This window comes from Amphiura filiformis, chromosome 1 (assembly GCF_039555335.1).
Source record: "Amphiura filiformis chromosome 1, Afil_fr2py, whole genome shotgun sequence".
Classification (NCBI taxonomy): domain Eukaryota; kingdom Metazoa; phylum Echinodermata; class Ophiuroidea; order Amphilepidida; family Amphiuridae; genus Amphiura; species Amphiura filiformis.
This window is the reverse complement of record NC_092628.1, coordinates 33,601,276-33,623,546: the sequence shown is the minus strand read 5'-3', so window position 1 is coordinate 33,623,546 and position 22,271 is coordinate 33,601,276. Positions and strand designations below refer to the sequence as shown.

General features: G+C 36.3%; 1 protein-coding gene across 1 annotated transcript; it reads right to left on the bottom strand.

Moving 5' to 3' along the window:
• Window positions 1-358: 358 nt before the first annotated feature.
• On the bottom strand, window positions 359-22,031 carry LOC140166074 (histamine N-methyltransferase-like). The gene is made up of 4 exons (XM_072189457.1): window positions 21,950-22,031; window positions 2,167-2,420; window positions 1,105-1,434; window positions 359-766 (listed from the first exon to the last, which is right to left on the bottom strand). The coding sequence occupies exons 2-4, from the start codon at window positions 2,384-2,386 to the stop codon at window positions 408-410; spliced, it is 909 nt and encodes a 302-aa protein (XP_072045558.1). The 5' UTR covers window positions 2,387-2,420; window positions 21,950-22,031; the 3' UTR covers window positions 359-407.
• Between the last annotated feature and the right edge of the window lie 240 nt (window positions 22,032-22,271).

Here is a 22,271-nt window from a genome sequence, read left to right as displayed (position 1 = left end):
TCCAGGTTGCTCAATTTTACACGTATCCTTAATGCTGTTGAGATTTTACAAGGATGGCGCTCTCACATTTCTAAGAATCCAAAAGCGCCATTAGGCGAACGTTTACGGTATATAGTATTGATCTATATACATATGGCAGCTATTGTACTTGCCCACTTATGTCACTGAGCAGTCGCTATGTTAATTGCTTGAATCGTCAAGATCGTAGAGGCAGTGGCGGCGCCACGGGGGGCATGGGGGGGGGCAAATGCCCCCAGTCAGAACTCTTGCCCCCCGTTGCCCCCCGAAAAAATTTTGCCTCCCCTGAAATTCACTTTGCCCTCTTATGCCCCCCCCAACAAACGTAGAGGATTTAGTAACGACAATGAAACTATTTATTAATTAGTAGAGATGTACATGTAGGGATACTACTCCTTTTGTATTACTATAGCATTCCAATCCATATTAAGGAGTACTCTGTCACTGCTAACCTCACTGCATTTTGCCTCTTTCAAAAACTGCATATAGTCTTCCAACAATATTTTCGGCGCAGCATTCCTGAAATTGATCGTGTTCGCCAAAAAATCAAGGATGAGATCACCATCTCGATCCCCATCTTGAAAGCACTTGGTGATGTCAAGTCTAAGGGGTTGCAGATAAACCTTACAAGTTAATCTTAGCTTATCGAAAACTCGTTGTACGTCTGCAGACGTGGCATTTGTCATGGTGTTGTCAGCCTTTACCTCCTTATTGAACTTTTCATGCACATGGTGAATTCCACTCTTTTCTAAAATATAATTGAACAAAACAAGAGCTTATTTTAACAGCTTATTCTACCATAAACTCGATGTAACTCTCCCAAGGAAATTCAAAATTAGGGCGAATCTGTATTGACTTAGTACTAATACTAGGCAGTCGCTCGGCTTTCGAGATTTGTTAAAACAGAACTGAGATCTAAGAATTCTTGATTTGGGCTTTAGTCAGATTAAATTGTCTGCAGAATTCTTTCATGAACATACACCAATCTATGGCGATTTGACCCCGAACGACCCCAAAATGACCTTGACATTTTTTGTCTCGCTTCGGTTGTCGTTCCAATAATAATTAATATAATATCCAACTCACCTGAAGTTATGATGATCAACAATACACCGCCATTATCCAGTCTTTCCCAGAGTGATTCCAACACTGCATCTAGGTCAGGCATGTGATACAGACTATGTACTACGTGGATAAAATGGAACTTGGTGACGTCACCTGTCTGCTGACAATCTTGCTGATAATCTTCATATTTCTGTTGACGCCAGTCAAAGACAACTCCTGACAAAGACTGCTGTTGTGACGTCACAAGATGGCGGTATTTTTGCATCATCTGATCTGCGGGTTCGATGACGGTGTTTCTTATTTTGGGATATCTTGAGAGAAGTTCCGTGAGCATTTCGTAGTCTGCTTCGCCTGCAATGAATTAGGGGTTCATTCGTATATTTTCATGCCTAAATTAGGGTTCATTCATAGGATTTCGGGCATGATCGCTGTTTATGCCCGAGGCGTGAGCCGAGGGCATAAATCAACGATCATGCCCGAAATCCTATGAATGAACCCCGTTCATACATACCCAACATTCTGAACATTGTTATCAATCCAAAACAAATGAAAATAATAAGGTTTACAAGTTTAAATAACATTTTCATACCGTTTTCCTTCAAAACTTGGGACAAAATGAGTAGGCCTACTTGCAGGAAGCAGCTCGTGAGGTCAACGACCGGGAGTCAAGGCGTTCATCTCTTGCGCTCCGCGTGTGATGGGCGCGGTGACATGCGCGTGTACGCAACACTAGCAAATCGTGGATCGCGTTAATTGGGTTCCAACGCTGCGTGACGCAGCTTCTTTATGCCCTGCGTACTGTTCATAAACGGTATTAATGACCAGCAAAAAAGGGCGCAAATCCAATCAGAAACGTCGTTATATCGTGAGTATGTATGAACGATTGTTTATGCCCGAGGGCAGCTTGCGAGTTGCGACCCGTAAACATTTTTGTAATAATCTTATTTCATCAAAATAAACACACACAAAAACAAGTAACATTATTCAAAAACGTGATTTTCCTTCGTACATCCCTGGTCAAACTCTTCTCACCGCTTGCACTACCCTCATTGTTTTACTATCTCACCCCTCACTGTTACATACCTGATCCACTTCCAACTCCCATCACTCGTAATTCTTGCTGATCCTCCTGCTCCTCAAGTTTGATTTTATCCACCACAAGTTGTTCAAACTTGGTCTCATACCATTGCTTGTAGACTTCATATTCTCCAGAGTAATCTTTGAAGGTTTTCAACGCGTTCTCATAGCGTTCCAAATCTTTGTATAGCGACCGCATGTATACGATTTTGTTTGGTGTTTCCATTTTTGACTTCTAGTCCCGCTGCTAGTATATATATCTGAAATGCAATAGCGATTTTGTTAACCGCAAACAACAAACCACCGTAAAAAAAAAAAAACAATCGCTAAAAAACACGAAATAACTCAAAAATATATTCAACATGTATAAAATAGTCTACAAACACGAAATAACTATAGCCTCGTTTTGTATGCCACTTTTTGTAACACGGGCTAGTACGAAGTGCAGGTTGTTGCAACCCCACCCCACTCCCAATTATCAATATTAAACGTCATATAAAACCGAGAATAGGCGTGTGACCGAGAATAGGCGTATTGACCCCTACCGTTATAATTTAGTACCAATGTACTATAGTTGTTGGTATGGTCTTGTCTACACCAAGTGGATACCACAATAAGTACACACATCCCCACATAGCCAATTCCACGGTTAACAGAATTACAACTCAGAGAATTTTTCCGCCACGGGCGGGTTAACCCTAAATTGACACTTAATTTAGGTGTACTTTGTCTTGGGTCCAATCTCTACCATGGAAAGTTTGCTATATCTTTATAAATATAATGATTGTTTGTTCTAGATTTGGGTTTTAGCATTTCATATTTGAAAGAACTAATGTTTAATTGCAATATTTCGAAACCACAAACCCAAACTGATGATGTACGAGATTGGGCTACGAGTATGCATTTTATCAAGTTGGCAATAGGAATTTACTTATTTTGCATATGCATGGCTTTCTTTATTATACTCAAAAACGGATTTCATTATACGAAAGTTATCTAATGCACACATAGTATCCTTCACATCCGGTTTCTGTTGTGTAAGTTTGCGACTGAGCCATATGTAGACTGGAGCTTGGGCAAAGTATCTGTTTTTGACTACCTCAATGTAAATATTAGCAATTTGTCGATGTTGGCACCATACCAGCTATCTGATAACATAACTGATTGAATCTGCTGAAGATAAACGCTTATTTTGTAAACAGATAACACTCTATGTCAAAACATTGTGGATACAAATAATAGTTCTGAAGCTATAGGCGTATCTATAACAGCTGCGTTACTTTTTGTGCACTTTATAATCGATACATTCAGAAAATAAAGATTGGATTGAGTAATCAGTCTTTTTGATTATAATGTGCTTGTAACTGTCAGTAAAGTATACATTGTGAATGAATATATTTTAAATACAATGCCATGCTTTTAAGGGATTGCAGGGGCCGGCCATATCATTTCAGATTTAGCCATTTAATTTAAAAAAAGTATAGTGTACTAAATATTGGTAAATGGTAAGACAGAAAAGGCAAAAAGACAGAAGTTTTGACTTATGAATGAGAGAGTTGACAGGAAGTTGAAGGAGTTAGATTGTTATGGACATGATGGGTGTAAGCACAAATATGTTGAAGGTCAAGTCAAGGTCATCCGAGGTGAATTGAGTATAGATTGTCAGATTGTGGGCACAATTCTGCACCAAAATTGTTAAAGGTCATTTGAGGTCGACTAAATTATATTGTTGGATTGACAGAATATTCAAAGTTGTTCTTGTTGGCCATAATTTCACATGCTATGGATTAGTCTTAAGGCCCAACTACAAAAAGTTTGATCTGATCAGGTGATACCCATGCTATCATAATTTAATCAAAATGAAAAAACTCTGCATATGGAAGGATCTAAGACTTAAAGAATATTAGTAAGTTTTGGTAACGGAATTACGTCATAAAATTGGGTTTTATTTTTCCTTAACTTTCAATAGAATTTCTAAGAATTCTATAACACATTGACCTCAGGTTAATTCTGGTCTTTATTACCTATGTTGTCAACTATATCCAGGCAGGAATTTATTGTGTTATATTCTCACTGATACTCCATACTCAATCGTTTTTTCCAAAAAGGCCGCGGTACCGGTAACGAAATTACACAAAAATGGTAACGGAATTACTTCTGAAATTTACCTGGATAACATCATGCAGTTATTGTTAACTACATGTATGCACACAACACAGGGGCACTCACAATAGGCAATAATATTGAAACCTACTGGTAGCGCTGTGTTGTAGCTATACGGGTTGAACTAGTTAGTATCATATATCAAAAAGTATAAAAGCTATCATGATTTTAGTACTTTCTCTATGTTTCAATTACTTATTCTTTTCCAAATATCTGAATCTTCAACCCGGTACAAGCTTTAATAATGGGGGAACATACATTTTTATTAAAAAGAAATCCTACCATCTATCCAAACTCGCCGTGTTATTCCAATGCACATTTTATTTCACCGGGCAGCCATTTTTTGATCGTATTTTGAAGATTGGTGTCATAAAACCGTCATAGGTACAAATTTAGTACTTTCTGTCAATCAATTATGGCTTATTCTCTACATGTCAATCTTTAAATAATTGGCATAGTCCTTATAATAACGGTGGTCCGCCTTGATGAGTAAATGACAGCAAACAGCTGCAAACCAGTGAAAAATATCCCAAAACTCGGTCAGTGGAGATACGCTCGTACATGTCAATAGAGTCATTATCGTTTGGATTAGTCGTCCGTAGCGGACAATTCGGTCGCTCATTGGATCAATATTATCAGGTGGTAATAAATTTGCATTGGACAATAGATTACTATATAATGGTTTAAAACTGCATATATCGGTTTAATCTTCAAAAAGCGGGTTTATGGCTGGAAAGGTCACGGTGAATTCGCCGTGGACGTAAGTGCACTATGAATGTCAATTCTTTAATATCAGATTTTTACATGGTTATTTTAACACTTCACATGTTCACACATTTAATATTAATCATCATAATGCTACTTATCATTGATACAATGGGTTGAAATACGGTAAAAGGATCAAAATATGCATGTTTGCAATTTCTAAAACAAACTTTTTGGCAGAAACTCATGTTTTTTGAAGAAGATCAGTAGTGTACATGGTCGAATCCAACGAAAAGTGTACACGGCATGTTCAGGGCCATAACTTAAAAGTATTAATCAATTGGCATTCGGTTTTGTATTGTGTTTATTCGCCTTGATCATACGCTTCGCGCTTTATATAATAAGACTCCCTTCTGTAAAAAACTTAGACACAGAGACCCCAAAACATGCTATTTTTACCCATTTTTTCAAAATATTTCTTAAAGTATTTTTAAAAACATATAAATCAGTTATGAAAAGAAGTCATTGGATTGAATCTAAATTGATTTCCTGAAAGGTGTGTGTTCAAAGATTGCCTGTTCAATTTTTCACATATTTGTACATAATTTTGAATTTTTGTGATAATTTTTTGAGTGGTATTTTTTACATTACCTACGAATACAATTTTTCATAGCACTAGATATATCTTTAAAAATGGAAATCACTAATAAATGCGCAATTGATACAAGCTTTGATATGTCCAATACTGAAATGCATTGCATTCGGACATCTTTATTATTGTGTTTAGCTGGCAGAAATTCTAAATGGCACAAAGGTAGGTTTGGTAAAAAATATGCATTACCTCCGAATACATGTTAAAAGCTGTGCCATTTCCACAAAGTGAGAGAATAGTAAACAATAGTTAAGCAATAGGTGCAGGGTAATACACTCTTTATTTCTACCAAGTTTCAATAGCCTGCGTTTAAATATTTCTGAGATGTCAACAATAAAAGCAAGTATTCGTAGGTAAATTTCGGTAACCGAATGTTACCTACGAATACAATTTGACATCATGACAGTATTGTGAAACACCGCCATTCATGCCAATGCCCATATTGGTACATAACAAAGGCCTGTATGTTTGCTATCAAATCATATGTCAATGAAAGTTGCGAATTCACATACATGCCCACCATGCAAAACTGAATTCGGCTTAATTGGTGAAAAATATGTACTGAAATAGACGACGGTCTGCTCATTTGAAAGAAAAATCAGATTCAAAGAAGATTAGAAGGGATAAATACTTGGATTTGTCAACTGTTATGTGTGCTTCATTTTAAATGTTTACCGACCTTCAGGTTTCTGAGTAATTTGTGTCCAAATTGATTTATTCGAAGGTAACTTTTGACGTTTTCGCTAAGGTTACCTACGAATACCATGGAAAAAAACGACTGTTCTCATTGTCTCATGATCTAGACAACACATTGATGGACCCTGGTATAAAGCTAATTGTAGTTGCCCTCAAACGAAAGGCCACAAGACGTAACTGACTCCAAGATGGACTTCACAAGTCTGCAATAACGGTTTTAAGCGATTTGTGTGCAATTAAGCAAATTAAAGTCACTTTAGTGCCTTTGTTTCTTACTTCAATCCTCTTTCAACCGCTGTGAACCGACATTATTAATACATGATAGGGTCTAAAGTATCAATAAACGCACATAAAGAAAATAATACATTCAAAGTGCTTTATAAAATGAAGTTTTGATTGCGATATCCACCAAAAGTCTAATTCTTACCTACAAATACTGAAATGTTACTTACGAATACAGCATAATACATGACATGTGCAATGAAGTGTCTCTACCAATGGAAATTAATTGTCAAAAACTTTAAGCGGTACCACAGGACACTATTATTACCCATATACGGATTCATTCAACAATTATTTATTATGTAAAATTGCTGATTAACTACTTGTATATCAAAATGAAGTGGTCAAAATCTTGCTAAAAGCATCAAAATGTTTTGATCTAAGGTAATAGCATTTATTCATTTGGACGTACCATCTGAAAGAGATCTAAAACTACCATTGTATTAATACATTACCATAATAGCAAAATTTAAACCTCTAAACTCAATATAGATATTGTTAAATCGCTCATGTTACCTACGAATACCCGGGTTTCTTCACCTTTTCATTGTATAAAGCGTTAGGTGTATGCGTATAATTCCTAATATTCTTGAAAACATATATCCTACTCGTTCTAATACAATGTGTAAATTGATTCATACTCATTTGATAAATAAAATACAGAAACTGACCTAAACTTCATTTTCAAAAATAAACTAGCATAAATTGACTAAGATCATATTGATCGCGTTATAAAAATAAAAACAAATATTTTCTGGTTGAGCTAGCATTTTCCTCACACCCTGTGGTCTACTTTACACGAAAAAAAGCGTTAAAAGGAATATTCCATTTGTTTTAGGTTGATTAGTATTGCGATAGTGAAAGCATCCTAGTGGTATTCGTAGGTAACATTGGGTTTTGATATCACATTTACTATCACACGTCCTGGATTTATTTTTCAAGATTAGTAATGGCACTTTTGGTTCCTATAAGGCCAATATGTCATCAATCAATGGGCAAAAGGAAAAAATTGTGGAGACATTTTTATTTCGGACTTTTATTTTTGGCCCGTGGACACTTTTGGTTGGATTCGACCACATACGTATTTCAATATGACTGCAGTACCCATCAAATTAAAGATATTGCGCTACTCTTTCATTTGATACCAAATTTGTGATTGTGGCATCAATGTTTTTGGAGATATTAACAATTCCCACCATTTGGAACTTGCTCTCTCTCTCTCTCTCATGCGGAATTACCCACATGCTGTCGCTTTGACGTAATAATGTGAACGTACCCTCGCTGTAAGTTCTGGCTGTGTACAGAAATATACTGAAGAAAATTGATTTTCGGTTAACAACATGCGAACATGCAATTATCACACAAAATTGCTAACATGCAATTTTCACCAGATTTTCTCCTAAATATGAAAGAAAATGACTATTTCAACAAGAGTAAATAAATGAAAATCGTGGATTTCACTGAAGAAACATATGGTAGGCCACATCCCCCTATGGTCATATATGATGGGCGGCCCTACCCCTGGGTAAGGTGATGGGGTAAACACTTGTATCACTCAAATCAGCGCAAAGGGTGGATCTACGATTAGCTTATGTCGTTTGGGCTTCACGCGAGTTTTTTTTATGCCGGATAAGGCCCCTTTTCATAGTACTATGGTTAAAAATCTGATTCAGCACAAAATAATTAAACAGGCATACAAATACAATGTTACTCTCAAAATCATAAAATCATTACAAGAACACACACAATAACAGTTAAAACGTACATACAACATAATATATCCATGGAAATGTCATCTCAAATATGCTAAAACAATGCTTACGAAATATACAAAGTAACTTGCAAAAATTGTAAAAACACAAAATAATAGTTAAAAACGTACAACACAATAACATATCCATGTTTAACAAGAACAAAATACAAAATACGCCTGTAACACCTTGAAGTCTCATGCCAAGCCTTCAAATACTGAGAATTTTTGGACTGAGATTTTAGAAGCTGAAGAGGAAATTTAGATCCAGCTTCCTTTTATTTCAAAATTTTAATTTCTCCATAAAATTGGTAGGGTTGATGTTACTTTTGTAAGAATTCTGATGAAACGCGTGTCTGTGTCCTGTGACTGTGTATGACTGGTTTATGGGAAAGTCTGATTTAATTTATTTGGAAGAAAACTGGTGATAATTTTGAACTCTCTAATTTTGATAAAATGTTTGGATTGGATGCCACCATTTCTCAATTTTCTCATTCTTCATTTAAAATTTTATGTTTACCGGTGTACATTTCAACGATCAAACCCAAATTGTCAGGCATTTCTCAAGTTTAAAGTCCAGATTTATTCAAAATACTGTTGTTGCTTTTGTTTTGTGTTTTTTGTTTGTTTTGTTTTATTGAATTCAGTGTTGTGGGGTGTGTAAGGGGGAGCGTGGCCTAGAGGTTAAGGCGTTGGACTGTGAATCCAAGGGTCGAGGGTTCGAATCCTAGGTTCGCCTGAGCTCGGCTGGCGTTTTGTGTCCTTGAGCAAGGCACTTCACTCTACTTGCTTAGTGCTTCGGAGGGCACTTTAAGCCGTCGCGACGGCGGGTCCCGTGTACATGTATTTCTGATGTTAATGCAGTGTGCACGTAAAAGAACGTCACAGGCTATTCGAAAAGAGCAGGGGATCATCCCGGTACTGTTGACTGTACTTCAAAATACACTCATCTACTCTAGGTTCCAGAGTAAAAATAAGTACAGCTTGTCTGTACGCAGTGCGATAATACTCATACATATATATGAGGGAGGCACTAGAAGAATAAGGGGATGTGTGTGTGTTGTGTCATTATAATGATCCTATGACCCGTGAGAGATAAATCTGACGTTGATTTACATACGTAGATCACAGATTCTATAATCTGTACATAGAACCAGCTCTATTCAATTGTGCACAAAACAAAATATTCATTGAATCAAAGAAAATTTTAAAGCTATTCAACACCGGCACGTTTTTGTTCGAATAATTTCAGCCTGGGTGACCATAATCCCTCATTTAGTGTGATGCTTGTGAATGACCGAACTGTTACTTTTTGACAGAGTCCTTTTTGCTTTTCTGGAAGGTGTTTCCACAATTTAAGTGTCATAGATTTTAAGGATAGGGCTAGTCTCTTCATTTTGAAAATAAAAAATTATGAAAATTTGCACACTATAGAAATTGTTATACTTGTATGTAGGAAACTATAATATTTCTCGTTACGTGGTCCTTGTTTCAATTGGGATAAATGGTCAAATGTAGAGAAGGGCTGGTTCTTTAGTCGCCAGTCATAGGCGGTGGAAGGAGGGGGCAGGGGGTACTGCGTTAGTCCGAATCTGGAACGTGACAATGCGCTAGTCCGAATATCGGACAAGCGCAGTGTTTCCCAAAGTCGGACTAGCTCAGTGTTGTTCAGAGAAAAACAAAGTGGTTTTCGCCACACCCTAATGACTACCTTCCGGAGATATCGTAAATTTCCCGTTTACCGAAAATCCAGGCTTAAAATGAATAGAAAATAGTTTTGTTTTAATTTTTTGATGTATAATACAGTAGCTATACCATGAGGGACATGCTAACTTCAATCACATTTTGCAAACTTCAATCACTTTTTGCAATCTTCAATCACTTTTTGCAAACTTCAACTACTTTTTGCAAACTTCAATCCCTTTTGCAAATTTTAATCACTTTTTCCAAACTTCAATCACTTTTTGCAAAGTAGTCAATCACAAATAGCAAACTTCAAATACCATTTGCAAACTTCAATTTTAGATTTTCAGGTGAAAGTGCCATACTGCCCTTTATTTACCTGCCACTAAAGTTACTAAGTTGTTGCAAACACTCCAATTTTATTGCTAGAAGCAAAAGTAATGTTCGATTATTTAAGATTGCAAAAGTCACTTTTTTTTTTCAAAATGGCAAATTTGCCATGGGCCGTTTTTATACTGGGATACTCAATTGTTTTCGCTAACTTCGAACACCTTTTTCGTAAACTTCAATTGTTTTCGTCAACTTCAAACATTTTTCATAAACTTTTCGCTAACCTCAAACAGTTTTCGCAAACTTCAATTGTTTTCGCTAACTTCAATTGTGTTCACTAACTTCAATCACTTTTCGCTAACTTTAAACAGTTTTCGTTAACTTCAAGAATAGGACATTAGTGCATGTGGTGGAACTACTTTATTCTAGGGGTCAGTGTCAACCGGCTCTCAATGGCGTAACCAGAAATGGGGGTGCAGGAGCAGGACTACTGACATGGAGCGGAAACTACATATGCTCCATTGAATGCTTGAATGGCTTCTGACTGGGGAAAAATGCCCCCCCCCCCCCTGGTTACATGCAAACTTATATCACTACGGTATTGCAACTTCAATCACTTTTTGCAAACTTCAAACACTTTTTGCAAACTTCAATCACTTTTCGCAAACTTCAATAATGTTTTCGCTAACTTCAAACATTCTTTGCTCTGAACATGTGGCCATGTATCTTGTGGCTATAACATTGGCTAACTTTATGGACTATTGCTAATAGGCATTATGGCCAGGCCTCGAAATAAGAACAAAAATCCAAGAGTCCCCCGGACCCTTGCCTTAGAAATTTCAAGGGTCCTTACCAATTTTCAAGGGTCCCGACCCCGGACCCTTGCCTAAGTTGCCTTTGAAATTTTAAGAGAGAGAATTAGCTACGGTGTTCCGGGTTGAAAACTTGATGGGAAACTAAAATGAAAGTGTACTAACCCAGCAAACACAAAAACGTTTTAAAAACGTTTCAAATAAGTTATATTTTGGCTTTTGGTTTAGGTAAAACGTTTTAATAACATTAAAATGTCGGGTTATATAAAGGTCATGATATCGTTTTAAAACGTTTTGAATGAAAACACACTACAACAATATTTTTAAATGATTTCAAAAAATGTTATTGTAAACTATTTTTGCAAACATTTTTGTCAAATATTGTGTCAATACTTAAATAACATTATGTTAAAATATTTGAACCCAGCAAACACAGAAATGTTCTTAAAATGTTTTTTTTTTTCAAAACCTTTAAATAACATTTAAATGTCAGGTTATATAAAGGGCATGAAAACGTTTTTAAAACGTTATTGAAAATATGTTGGGCAAACATTTTTCGCAAAATATTTTTTCAACCCCAAAATAACATTCTGTTTAGAATGTTTTGCATCAAGTTTTCAAGAATGTTTTTGGAATGTTATTAAAACGTTTTTATACCCTTTATACAGCGTGTCCCAAAAGTAACTTAACATTGTGAATTTGCCATATCTCACATATTTCCTACTTCATACCAAAATGGAGAACATATTCACAAAGATTGATCTTGTAGAATTATTTGATACCAAATACAGCATTATTGATGACCCCTTGATCTTACTGTGCTACTGTACATATGTGTGTATCACACCCACAAAAGCAAGCTCATATGTTCTTTGTTCAAGCACATGAATGATGTGCTTCCCTGAACAAAGGAGTTGGTTCACTCACTGCACACGCTGCATTTAGGTATGAACATTCATCGATTACATGGCCTAGCGCAGTTAGCAGCCTGGACAACCGATTCTTATTGTTCTGCAAGGCTCACTCAGTCATTTAATGTGGCAATACAAACGATCGAATTTGGTGTTGAAACGAGCTAAATTTTGAGTTACACCTTTTCAATGTAAAATTAATTTTCTCGGCCAAATGAAATGCAATCATTTTCATTTTTTCAGTAAATGTCAGGTCAAATTGTAGTGCTTGATACTTATTTTTTTTTCAAATCCTAGTGTTAAACTTAAGCGTGAAATTCAGTCATTTCGTGTAAGATTTTCGATTTTGATAGGCTTAAACTCTGCCCGCGAGCCTTTTCTTGGATCAACCTTTTAGCTTTTCAAAGTAATATAGTTCGCTAATGAAGGATTTTTCCCAACTTTCTAACGCACATCACCGTGAGCGATATATCATAGTTTTGTCAGAATTTACGTATTGATTTCACCATTTTTTCACCGGCTGAAATTTTTTCAAAATCAACGCGTGAAATATAAGGTTTATAATACTAGCATTGTGGATCGATATCCCTGGGTTTAACAGGAATACCGGCATGATACAGTGTTGCCAGAACTTCAATATAGCAACGAAATTCCCAGGCCTAATAGCGCTCCTATACTGATCATGTTTATAGCACGATGAGTATATTTCATCATCACGTGAGTGATTCGGACCAATGTGTTGAAATTTGCTTCTCCTCAAAACAACTTTGCCCGAAAGCTTACATGCAATTATTGGGCAATATTTTAAACAAAACTTTCTTTTACAAAACATTATATTACGCTGTATGTTTTATGATCAAGCAAACTGTTTGGAACACACTTCCAAAGAAATAACCTTCGTAACGCCCCGGCGTAACGCCCCAGACTTTCGTTATTTAAACGCCAGAAATAGATTGTGGGTCAGTCCATGTCGAAACAGATTGAGTGTACACCCACCCTCTTGGATTTTGCTCTCCTTTGGCTCAGGGGTACCTTTCATGGATCCCTAGGTGAGGTCACAAGAAAAAATTCAAATTCCATTTCGTTTGCGAATGGCGGGCAATCAAAGTTTGGCGACCTCGACCAAAATTGTGAATTTAAGGGGTCCAAATGACAAAGTGCTCTCTTTGAGGGGCACTTTCTTCTTAATTTAATCAGTTGTGATCCTCTTTTTGAATGTGGTCACTCACTGGCTGTGTCTGAAATACCTAATGCCAAAAAAGATAGATTTCGGAATTTCGTTGGGATTTCAGAGGGGGTCAAAATCAGCACTTCGTACTGTTCAATCAAATTATCTTGATTTTGAAGGACCCATGATAATGTCACAGTAAACTTATAGGTCCTAATTATGTTCAGAATGGATTAACCATATGCCAATGTCTATGAGCAATTCAAAAAAAAGAGAAATTTCTAGACCCCTACAGAATTTTAGGCCACCCCTAAAGTGGTTCAGCCACAAATGGCACTTAAAGTCGGCAAATTTTGACCCCTAATAACTTTAGGTGTACACCAGATATGAATTTCTAGTCTTTTGCATCTGAAAGAATGTAGTTTAATGTTACTAGGAACATAAGATTTGTTTTGTATTTTTGTGTTTTAGTATTAAGTTGACGCTTTCAAAAATAGTCATTTTTGCCTAACATACCATGCATACAGGATACGGTACAAAATGCCAATTTTGTATGATATTTTTTTATATTTTTGATCACTTTATAGCCATTTGTATTATTTATCCTGATATTTCAAGTTGCTCTTGAGTCAAGTAATAAGAAAAAACTACTTTCTAATCCTCTGTATGGATTTTTAAGGGGTCAAAAATGCACTTCCTGGCAACGATGCACATGCAAAGTACAGGTTATGGGGGTCAAATTTTCAGAATGCTCCCAATTATGTCAAGTAATATATCAAATTACTCGTATGGTCATGAGGATTCCACAAATGTATAGTTTGTTATGTGTCAGACCTTTCAGGAGGGCGCTATGACGAAAAATGTTCATAGGTCAACGACCTTTTTGAAAGTATCAAAATACAAAAAATACAAAACAAATCTTATGTTCCTAGTAACATAAGACTACATTCTTTCAGATGCAAAAGACTAGAAATTCATATCTGGTGTACACCTAAAGTTATTAGGTGTCAAAATTTGCCGATTTTAAGTGCCATTTGTGGCTGAACCACTTTAGGGGGCCTAAAATTCTGTAGGGGTCTAGAAATTTCTCTTTTTTGAATTGCTCATAGACATTGGCACATGGTTAATCCATTCTGAACATAATTAGGACCTATAAGTGCACTGTGGCATTATCATGGGTCCTTCAAAATCAAAGATAATTTGATTGAACAGTATGAAGTGCTGATTTTGACCCCTCTGAAATCCCAACGAAATTCGAAATCAATCTTTTTGGCATTAGGCATTTCAGACACAGCCAGTGAGTGACCACATTCAAAAAGAGGGTCACAACTGATTTTATTAAGAAGAAAATGCCTCTCAAAGAGAGCGCTTTGTCATTTGGACACCTTAAATTCCCAATTTTGGTCAAGGTCGCCAAACTTTGATGGCCCGCCATTCGGAAACGAAATTGAATATGAATTTTTTTCTTGTGACCTCACCTAGGGGTCCATGAAAGGTACCCCTGAGCCAAAGGAGAGCATAATCCAAGAGGGTGGGTGTACACTCAGTCTGTTTTGACATGGACTGACCCTTGTCCTTATAAGAACCATCCGAGATTGTGGCTTATAAGAACCGTTCATTATCATTGTTAACTTAAACAGGTTTTTGTTTTTAAACATCTTTATAAATTGATTGTTTTTATGTTTGTAAATTTCGTGCCTTACGCGCTTTGAGTTCCTCATCAGAGATTGTGCCTTATAAGAACCATTAATTTTCATTGTTAACTTAAACAGGTTTTTGTATTTAAACAAAAACCTGTTCAAGAAATTATTTAAAATTGCTTGCCTAAAAACAGAATAACTTGGATGTTAATACTTGACGTAGTGTTTCAATTGTCATGAAGGTGACTGGGTATTGTGCCTTTTGTTTGTGTTTGTTTGAAACTGCTTTTGAAAACCCACCGAAAGTCATAGGCCCTAATGAAGCAGCCAAAACAATACCAGGTTAAACATGGAAGTTTATAAAAACTTATTAAATAACCTTAAGGAAAAAAAAAACATTTGTGGCAACAATAAGCCTTGCATTGAAAGTCATGGTTAAAGTGTGTTGATTACCACACCAAAGTTTCCCTACATACACCCCCACTACCCACCTCACACACCTCTGCACCCACCCCACCCTATAGGCCTACATGTACATGATATTACATAATAATATATAGCATAGCTATACATTTAGGTATAGCGCTTAATTATGACAAATATGGTTAGGCCTATATATAGGCCTACATGTCAAATTAAAAACAAACCCGAACACTGATGAATCTCTACAGAAACCCGAACACAAGTCTGAAGGGTGTAATGAAAATGGCAACCCGCGATGGGGGGGACGGGGGTAGGTCATACAAAATTCACATGGAGATAGGAGGGACAGAAGATTAAAATCCCCTATAATAACACGCTAATTTTTCTAGGTTTGGACCGTGGATTTTCATGAACCTCAAGCGTGCGTCTCTTAATACGGACTAACCTAGGTAAACAAACACACAGACAGACAAAATGGTTTTCATAATCATGGAATCCATATAAATTGAAATTGCAGGCTATCACAGGAGCAAATTTTTAAAATTCACCTCATTTACCAGAAAACCCAATTGGGGATTTGGGCTACCAAATCGCTAGTCGGGCAATCTTCATGATCTTTGCTTTTCAATGGAAAATTGCCCTGGATGACAACAATGAAAATATCGACTATTTCTGCTGGTTGCGCACGAGATAAAAGCACCGAGTTTGACATTTTCAGAGCATGAAGGGAAAAGGGTAAAATAAAAACGGAAATTCTGACAAAACTATAATATATAGACCCACACGATGTGCTTTACAGAGGTGGGAAATATCTTTCTTTAGCAAACTATATTAGTTTGAGACGCTAAAAATCAATTCCGTAAAAAGCTCGCAGGCGAACTCAAGGCCTATAAAATCAAAAATATCACACTAAAAGATACAATTTGATGCTTAATTTTAACACCAGGATTTTAAAAAATGTATATCCAAGCACCAAGTTTTTAACTGACATTACTGAAGAAAAAAAATATTGCTTTATATTTGACCGAGAAAATTAATTTCATAGCAAAAGGTGTATCTCTGAATTGTGCTGATTTTAACATGTATCGATCGACTTTTAGCGCGACTAAGCATTTCTAAAGAATCGGTTGTCCAGGTAGGTGACTGAGCGTAAGCGTGACTGCTGTTTTAGATTATAATTAGGATACATTGACAATATTAAACTTTACTTTAAAACAGTTAAAGTGAAGATGAATTTCCTATAGATCAAAGGATTCAGATTCTTTGCCGAGACAAAGTCGGACAAACTCACTCAAGCAAAGTTTAGGGAACATTTTAATGTAAATTATGCACCCAGTCGAAATACAATCCAGCAACTAGTGCTGAAATCAACTAGCTAGATCTGTTCATGATCTACCTCGGGTAGGATGTGGAAGAACAGGAAGATTGGCTACAAACATCGATGTCATACGAAGAGTGGTGGCGAAAAGCCCAAGACGATCAGTACGTACGTCGACTTTCAATGGAGAACAACGTACCGCGTACAACTGTTCATCGAATCCTCAGAAATGAGTTATGGCCAATTCACAATGTTAAGTTACTTTTGGGACACCCTGTATAACCCGACATTAAACTTTTTTCTGTAAAACATGTCTGTTTGCTGAGTAGTAGATTATCAAAAAATGTTTTTTTAAGGTTATGAAAACGTTTTATACCCTTAATATACCCTTTATATAACCCGACATTTAAACGTTTTCTGACAACCTTTTATAACCTTTTGCGAATGATGTCCAAAACGTTTTGTGTTTGCTGGGAAGGGAGCTGTACGTATTATGTGCATCGGATTTTCTAGTGGACCAACAATACTAGGATTTTCTACTCTTTGTTTGGTTTAATTTTTACGGGTCTGGTTAAAACTATGGGCCCGAGGTGAGATCAATAGTATACAAATATATACTGCCACACACCGACATCGCCTGGCTAATAATTATTTGGTGCAGCAGAGACATTAAAATGAATACACGGGATCCATACACGTGAATTGCTATGCACGATTTTGATATCAGACGAAAATCTTCGGATACTGGGTTACAAAATGATGAATATCTCCCGTAATGAATTTTTCTCAAGAAACCAGATGTGGTCTCATACACTTGAAAATACGTGTTGAACAGATATTATAGTCGTTAGCGTGCGCTTTGAAAATTGGCCGTGCGCTTTGAAGTCAAAATTTGACCAAAACTCTCAATTTTATATTGCGTTGGTCCTATATGGACTACAGCGCGCAGCAGGCTATAGTGGCACTCACTCAAGTGGAGAGAGTATAACCATTGACCGCAATGTCGTATACAAGCTTGTTCACAGAGCGAGAAATCAATTACCCCGTCTTGTCAGTAGCCTTAGTCAAGTCACTTCGCTAATAATATGCATCTCATAAGGTCCGAATAAAATGGTCATAGGTGGCTGTGGATTCAACCTACCATGGCGATTTCTACTATGAAGATATCGGGGCGATGTCACTGTGTGCCATGAGAGGTTCTGGTTAAAACTATGGGCCCGAGGTGAGATCAATAGTATTAATTGATCTCAACGAGGGACCATAGTTTTAACCAGAACTTCGAATAAAGGCAGTATATATTTGTTTTATACTTCATTAATAAGTTCTTTGTTCGTTGATTGGTTAAAAGAAAATTATTTGACGTTTTGACTCTATCCTGAGCTGATCCTGAGTGAACAGCACAACCAATTTAAGCACAACCTATATATTTTGCCCTTCAAAAAAATCGAATAGTCTAAAATCGGGCTAACCAATTACAGCAGCGCGAAATCACGCTATGGCAGTTTCGCGTGCGTGAACTGTTCCGTCGCATCGAATGCGCGCACGCGGAAGGCATGGTCAAAAGTACTATTTACGGCTTGGAGGTACTATTTACGGCTCATCCGGGTCATTGAAAATACTATTTACGGCTTAGAGGTACTATTTACGGATAGGAGTACAGATGGTAGAATTATTTTTGGTCATGTGATCCACTTTTAACCAATCAATGAACAAGAATATATCAATGAAGTATATAATATAGTATTAATTGATCTCAACGAGGGACCATAGTTTTAACCAGAACGTCGAATAAAGGCAGTATATATTTGTTTTCGCGTTATATTCTTGTTCATTGATTGGTTAAAAGTGGATCACATGACCAAAAATAGTTCTACCATCAGTACTCCTATCCGTAAATAGTACCTCTAAGCCGTAAATAGTATTTAGTATTATATCACTCATACATAAATTCTAGACAGTTCATTGGTTGATTACCATTTGCCATTTTTACTATCACCCTCTCCGTGTGATAGTCTTTACCATCATGCGCTCTGGCGTAGTGCGCCTGCGCCAAGCCGTGCGCTGACTTTTGGACTCGCCGATTTAGTTATGGGGTGGACCCCAAAATGTGAAATATATCACGACAAAACATGGTGTTATGTTGATGAAAAAATGTATTTCCTACCTTAAATAGTATTTTAGTAATAGAATTTATGCATGAGTGATATAAAACAAATATTAACTGTCTTAAATTCGTGTAATGGTCGAAATATAATCACTCGGTGAAAGATGTATTGTTCCATTCACTCGCCGTTCCGGCTCGTGGAATGGAACAATCCATCTTTCACCTCGTGATTATATTTCGACCATCACACTCATAGACAGTTAATATTTGTATACTATTGATCTCACCTCGGGCCCATAGTTTTAACCAGAACCTCTCATGGCAGTATATATTTGTATACTATTTACGGCTTAGAGGTACTATTTACGGATAGGAGTACAGATGGTAGAATTATTTTTGGTCATGTGATCCACTTTTAACCAATCAATGAACAAGAATATATTAATGAAGTTTATATACCTCATCTAAAGATTCCCGTCATCTGATTGGTTAAAAGCGCGGGCATAGTTTTGATTATATACTTCATTAATATATTCTTGTTCATTGATTGGTTAAAAGTGGATCACATGACCAAAAATAGTTCTACCATCAGTACTCCTATCCGTAAATAGTACCTCTAAGCCGTAAATAGTATTTTCAATGTCCCGGATGAGCCGTAAATAGTACCTCCAAGCCGTAAATAGTACTTTTGACCATGCCTTCCGCGTTCGCGCATTCGATGCGACGGAACGGTTCACGCACGCGAAACTGCCATAGCGTGATTTCGCGCTGCTGTAATTGGTTAGCCCGATTTTAGCCTATTCGATTTTCTTGAAGGGCAAAATATAGGTTGTGCTTAAATTGGTTGTGCTGTTCACTCAGGATAGAAGCTGGAGAGTCCAAACGTCAAATAATTTTCTTTTAACCAATCAATGAACAAAGAACATATTAATGAAGTATATAAAACAAATATATACTGCCTTTATTCGAAGTTCTGGTTAAAACTATGGTCCCTCGTTGAGATCAATTAATACTATTGATTTCACCTCGGGCCCATAGTTTTAACAAGAACCTCTCATGGCAGTATATATTTGTATACTATGCCCGCAAAAGGAACTACTCCCCGGGCATAGTTCTGCGTGTGCGTTGTTCCCCGCGTAAAATGATATTACGCACGCGTTAATGTTTTCGCGCGCTATAATTACGCGGAAATCGCAGATTGTAATGATCTGTGCCGTTCGCATTGAAACTATTAATTTCTCTTCCCAAAATCGATGCTTTTAACCAAACAGATGACAAGAATCTTAAGATTTGGTATATAAAACAAATATTGACTGCTTTTTATTCGGGGCATGGTTAAAATTATAGGCCCGCGGTGATCTCAAAACCATGACTATGTCCCTCGGCTACGCCTCGGGCCATAGTCATGGTTTTGAGATCACCTTGGGCCTATCATTTAACCATGCCCTCATAGCAGTCAATATTTGTATAATATAATATAATATTATATACCTCATCTAAAGATTCCCGCCATCTGATTTGTTAAAAGAGCAACTATTCCCCGGGCATAGTTCTGCGTGTGCGTTGTTCCCAGCGTAAAATGATATTACGCACGCGTTAATCCCGGGCGTTAATGTTTTCGCGCGCTATAATTACGCGGAAATCGTCTGTGACGTTCGCATTGAAACTATTACTTTCTCTTTCCAAAATCGATGCTTTTAACCAAACAGATGACAAGAATCTTAAGATTTGGTATATAAAACAAATATTGACTGATTTTGGGTCGCTAATCTCTATGTTTGAAAAACATTATTTTAATTAAAATAATAGTTGTAGCTTCGTAAATACTCAAAAATGGCATTTTGTCGAATTTAATTAAAAATTCATAATTATAAAATGAGATATTTCAAATTTTCTTTTTGATTGTAAAAGCACATAGTCACCTTGAAGACATGGATAGTCTTGCAAATACGTGATACCTTTCCCCTAGGCCATCCAATATGCCATGACTTATACTACAACTGTTATTTTTATGTGTGGCATTAAGGGATCCAACATGAGCGTTTATTGCGTTTCGACAGTATTTTTTGTGGGACATGAGAGCACCTCAGACCTATCGAATTGCATTCTGAATACGAAGCATGTCTTTCTGATATCAAATAATTTTCATTTTTTTAAATCACAATATAATACAAATTTTATGACAAATTATAAAAATTTGATATTTTTCACATTTTGATATATAACAGTCCTCGAAGTAAATTATATAAATCTAATGATATATTCTTAAAGTGTATGTAGCAGGGAGGAAAAGCCGACGGTCAATTGAAAATTTTGACCTTTCATATTGAAAATATGGATTTTTTTCCCAAAAGACCTAATTTTTTTGGTGTTTTGGGAAAAAAAATCCATATCTTCAATACGAAAGGTCAAAATTTTCAATTGATCGTCGGCTTTTCATCCCACCTACATACACTTTAAGTATAAATCATCAGATTTATAAAGTTTACTTCAAGTACTGTTAAATATCAAAATATCAATTTTAATGATTTGCCATAAAATGTGTATTAAATTGCGAATTTCAAAAATCAAAATTATTTGATATCAGAATGACATTCTTCGTATTCAGAATGCAATTCGATATGTCTGATGTGCTCTAATGTCCCAAAATAAATACTGTCCAAACGTTCATACCCCAGCCCTTAAGCAATAAAAATTATTTCGATAGTCAGATTTGATGACGTCAGCATATTTTGTCCATTGTCCACGTTATACTATAAAAAATTGTCAATGGAAACAAATTCCCTAACACAATATCTGAATATCATACTGATTCTAAATTAACAGAAATTGAAGTGGGGGTATAATAGTGTATTATATTGGCAAGAAAACCCAAATTTGATGACGTAATCATTATTGCCGATATCAACGTTTTTGCAATCCTGGCGAAAAATGATCTCTGACTTTATAATCCTTTATTAAGGTTCCAGATTATCAATGTCCATTGTTTTTTAAAAATCTTTTTTTAAGCTTGTAGCTCTGCATAGCGACTCAAAAATATTTACCGGTACATTCGATGTCGATGTCGAAATATTTGAGAGTCGAATATTCGGTTTCGTAAACTAAGAAATTAACCCATAGTACTGTTTCTTCTTTATTTAATGTTTACATACCTGGGTAATTGCGTTCTTCAAAACGTCCTTGCAGTATGATTTCTGTCTGCCACCTACCCTTCAAATGGTAGATACCTTGAATATGCCTCGCTTCTTGTTTTGCCCTTGAACCTGTACAGTTTAGTCACCTGTCAAAATATAAGAATGGTAATTAAAGTACGTCAAGTGTGATATAATAATTGTCAACTTTATATAGGGAAGAAACCTAACAAAATATACAATGCTTATACAACGGCAATACCTGCATATAGAGAGTCAGTTGATATGAACAGGGCAAGTGATCAGTGATCCCATCCCAGCGAGAAAGGTCTCTACTGTACAT

Bases quoted from the DNA above. Each gene is read 5' to 3' on its own strand.
- LOC140166074 (XM_072189457.1), bottom strand. From the start codon at position 2,386: ATGGAAACACCAAACAAAATCGTATACATGCGGTCGCTATACAAAGAT. The intron at 1,435-2,166 runs GTATGTAACAGT...AATTCATTGCAG, and splicing joins GGGAGTTGGAAGTGGATCAG to GCGAAGCAGACTACGAAATG. The intron at 767-1,104 runs GTGAGTTGGATA...ATTATATTTTAG, and splicing joins GTTGATCATCATAACTTCAG to AAAAGAGTGGAATTCACCAT.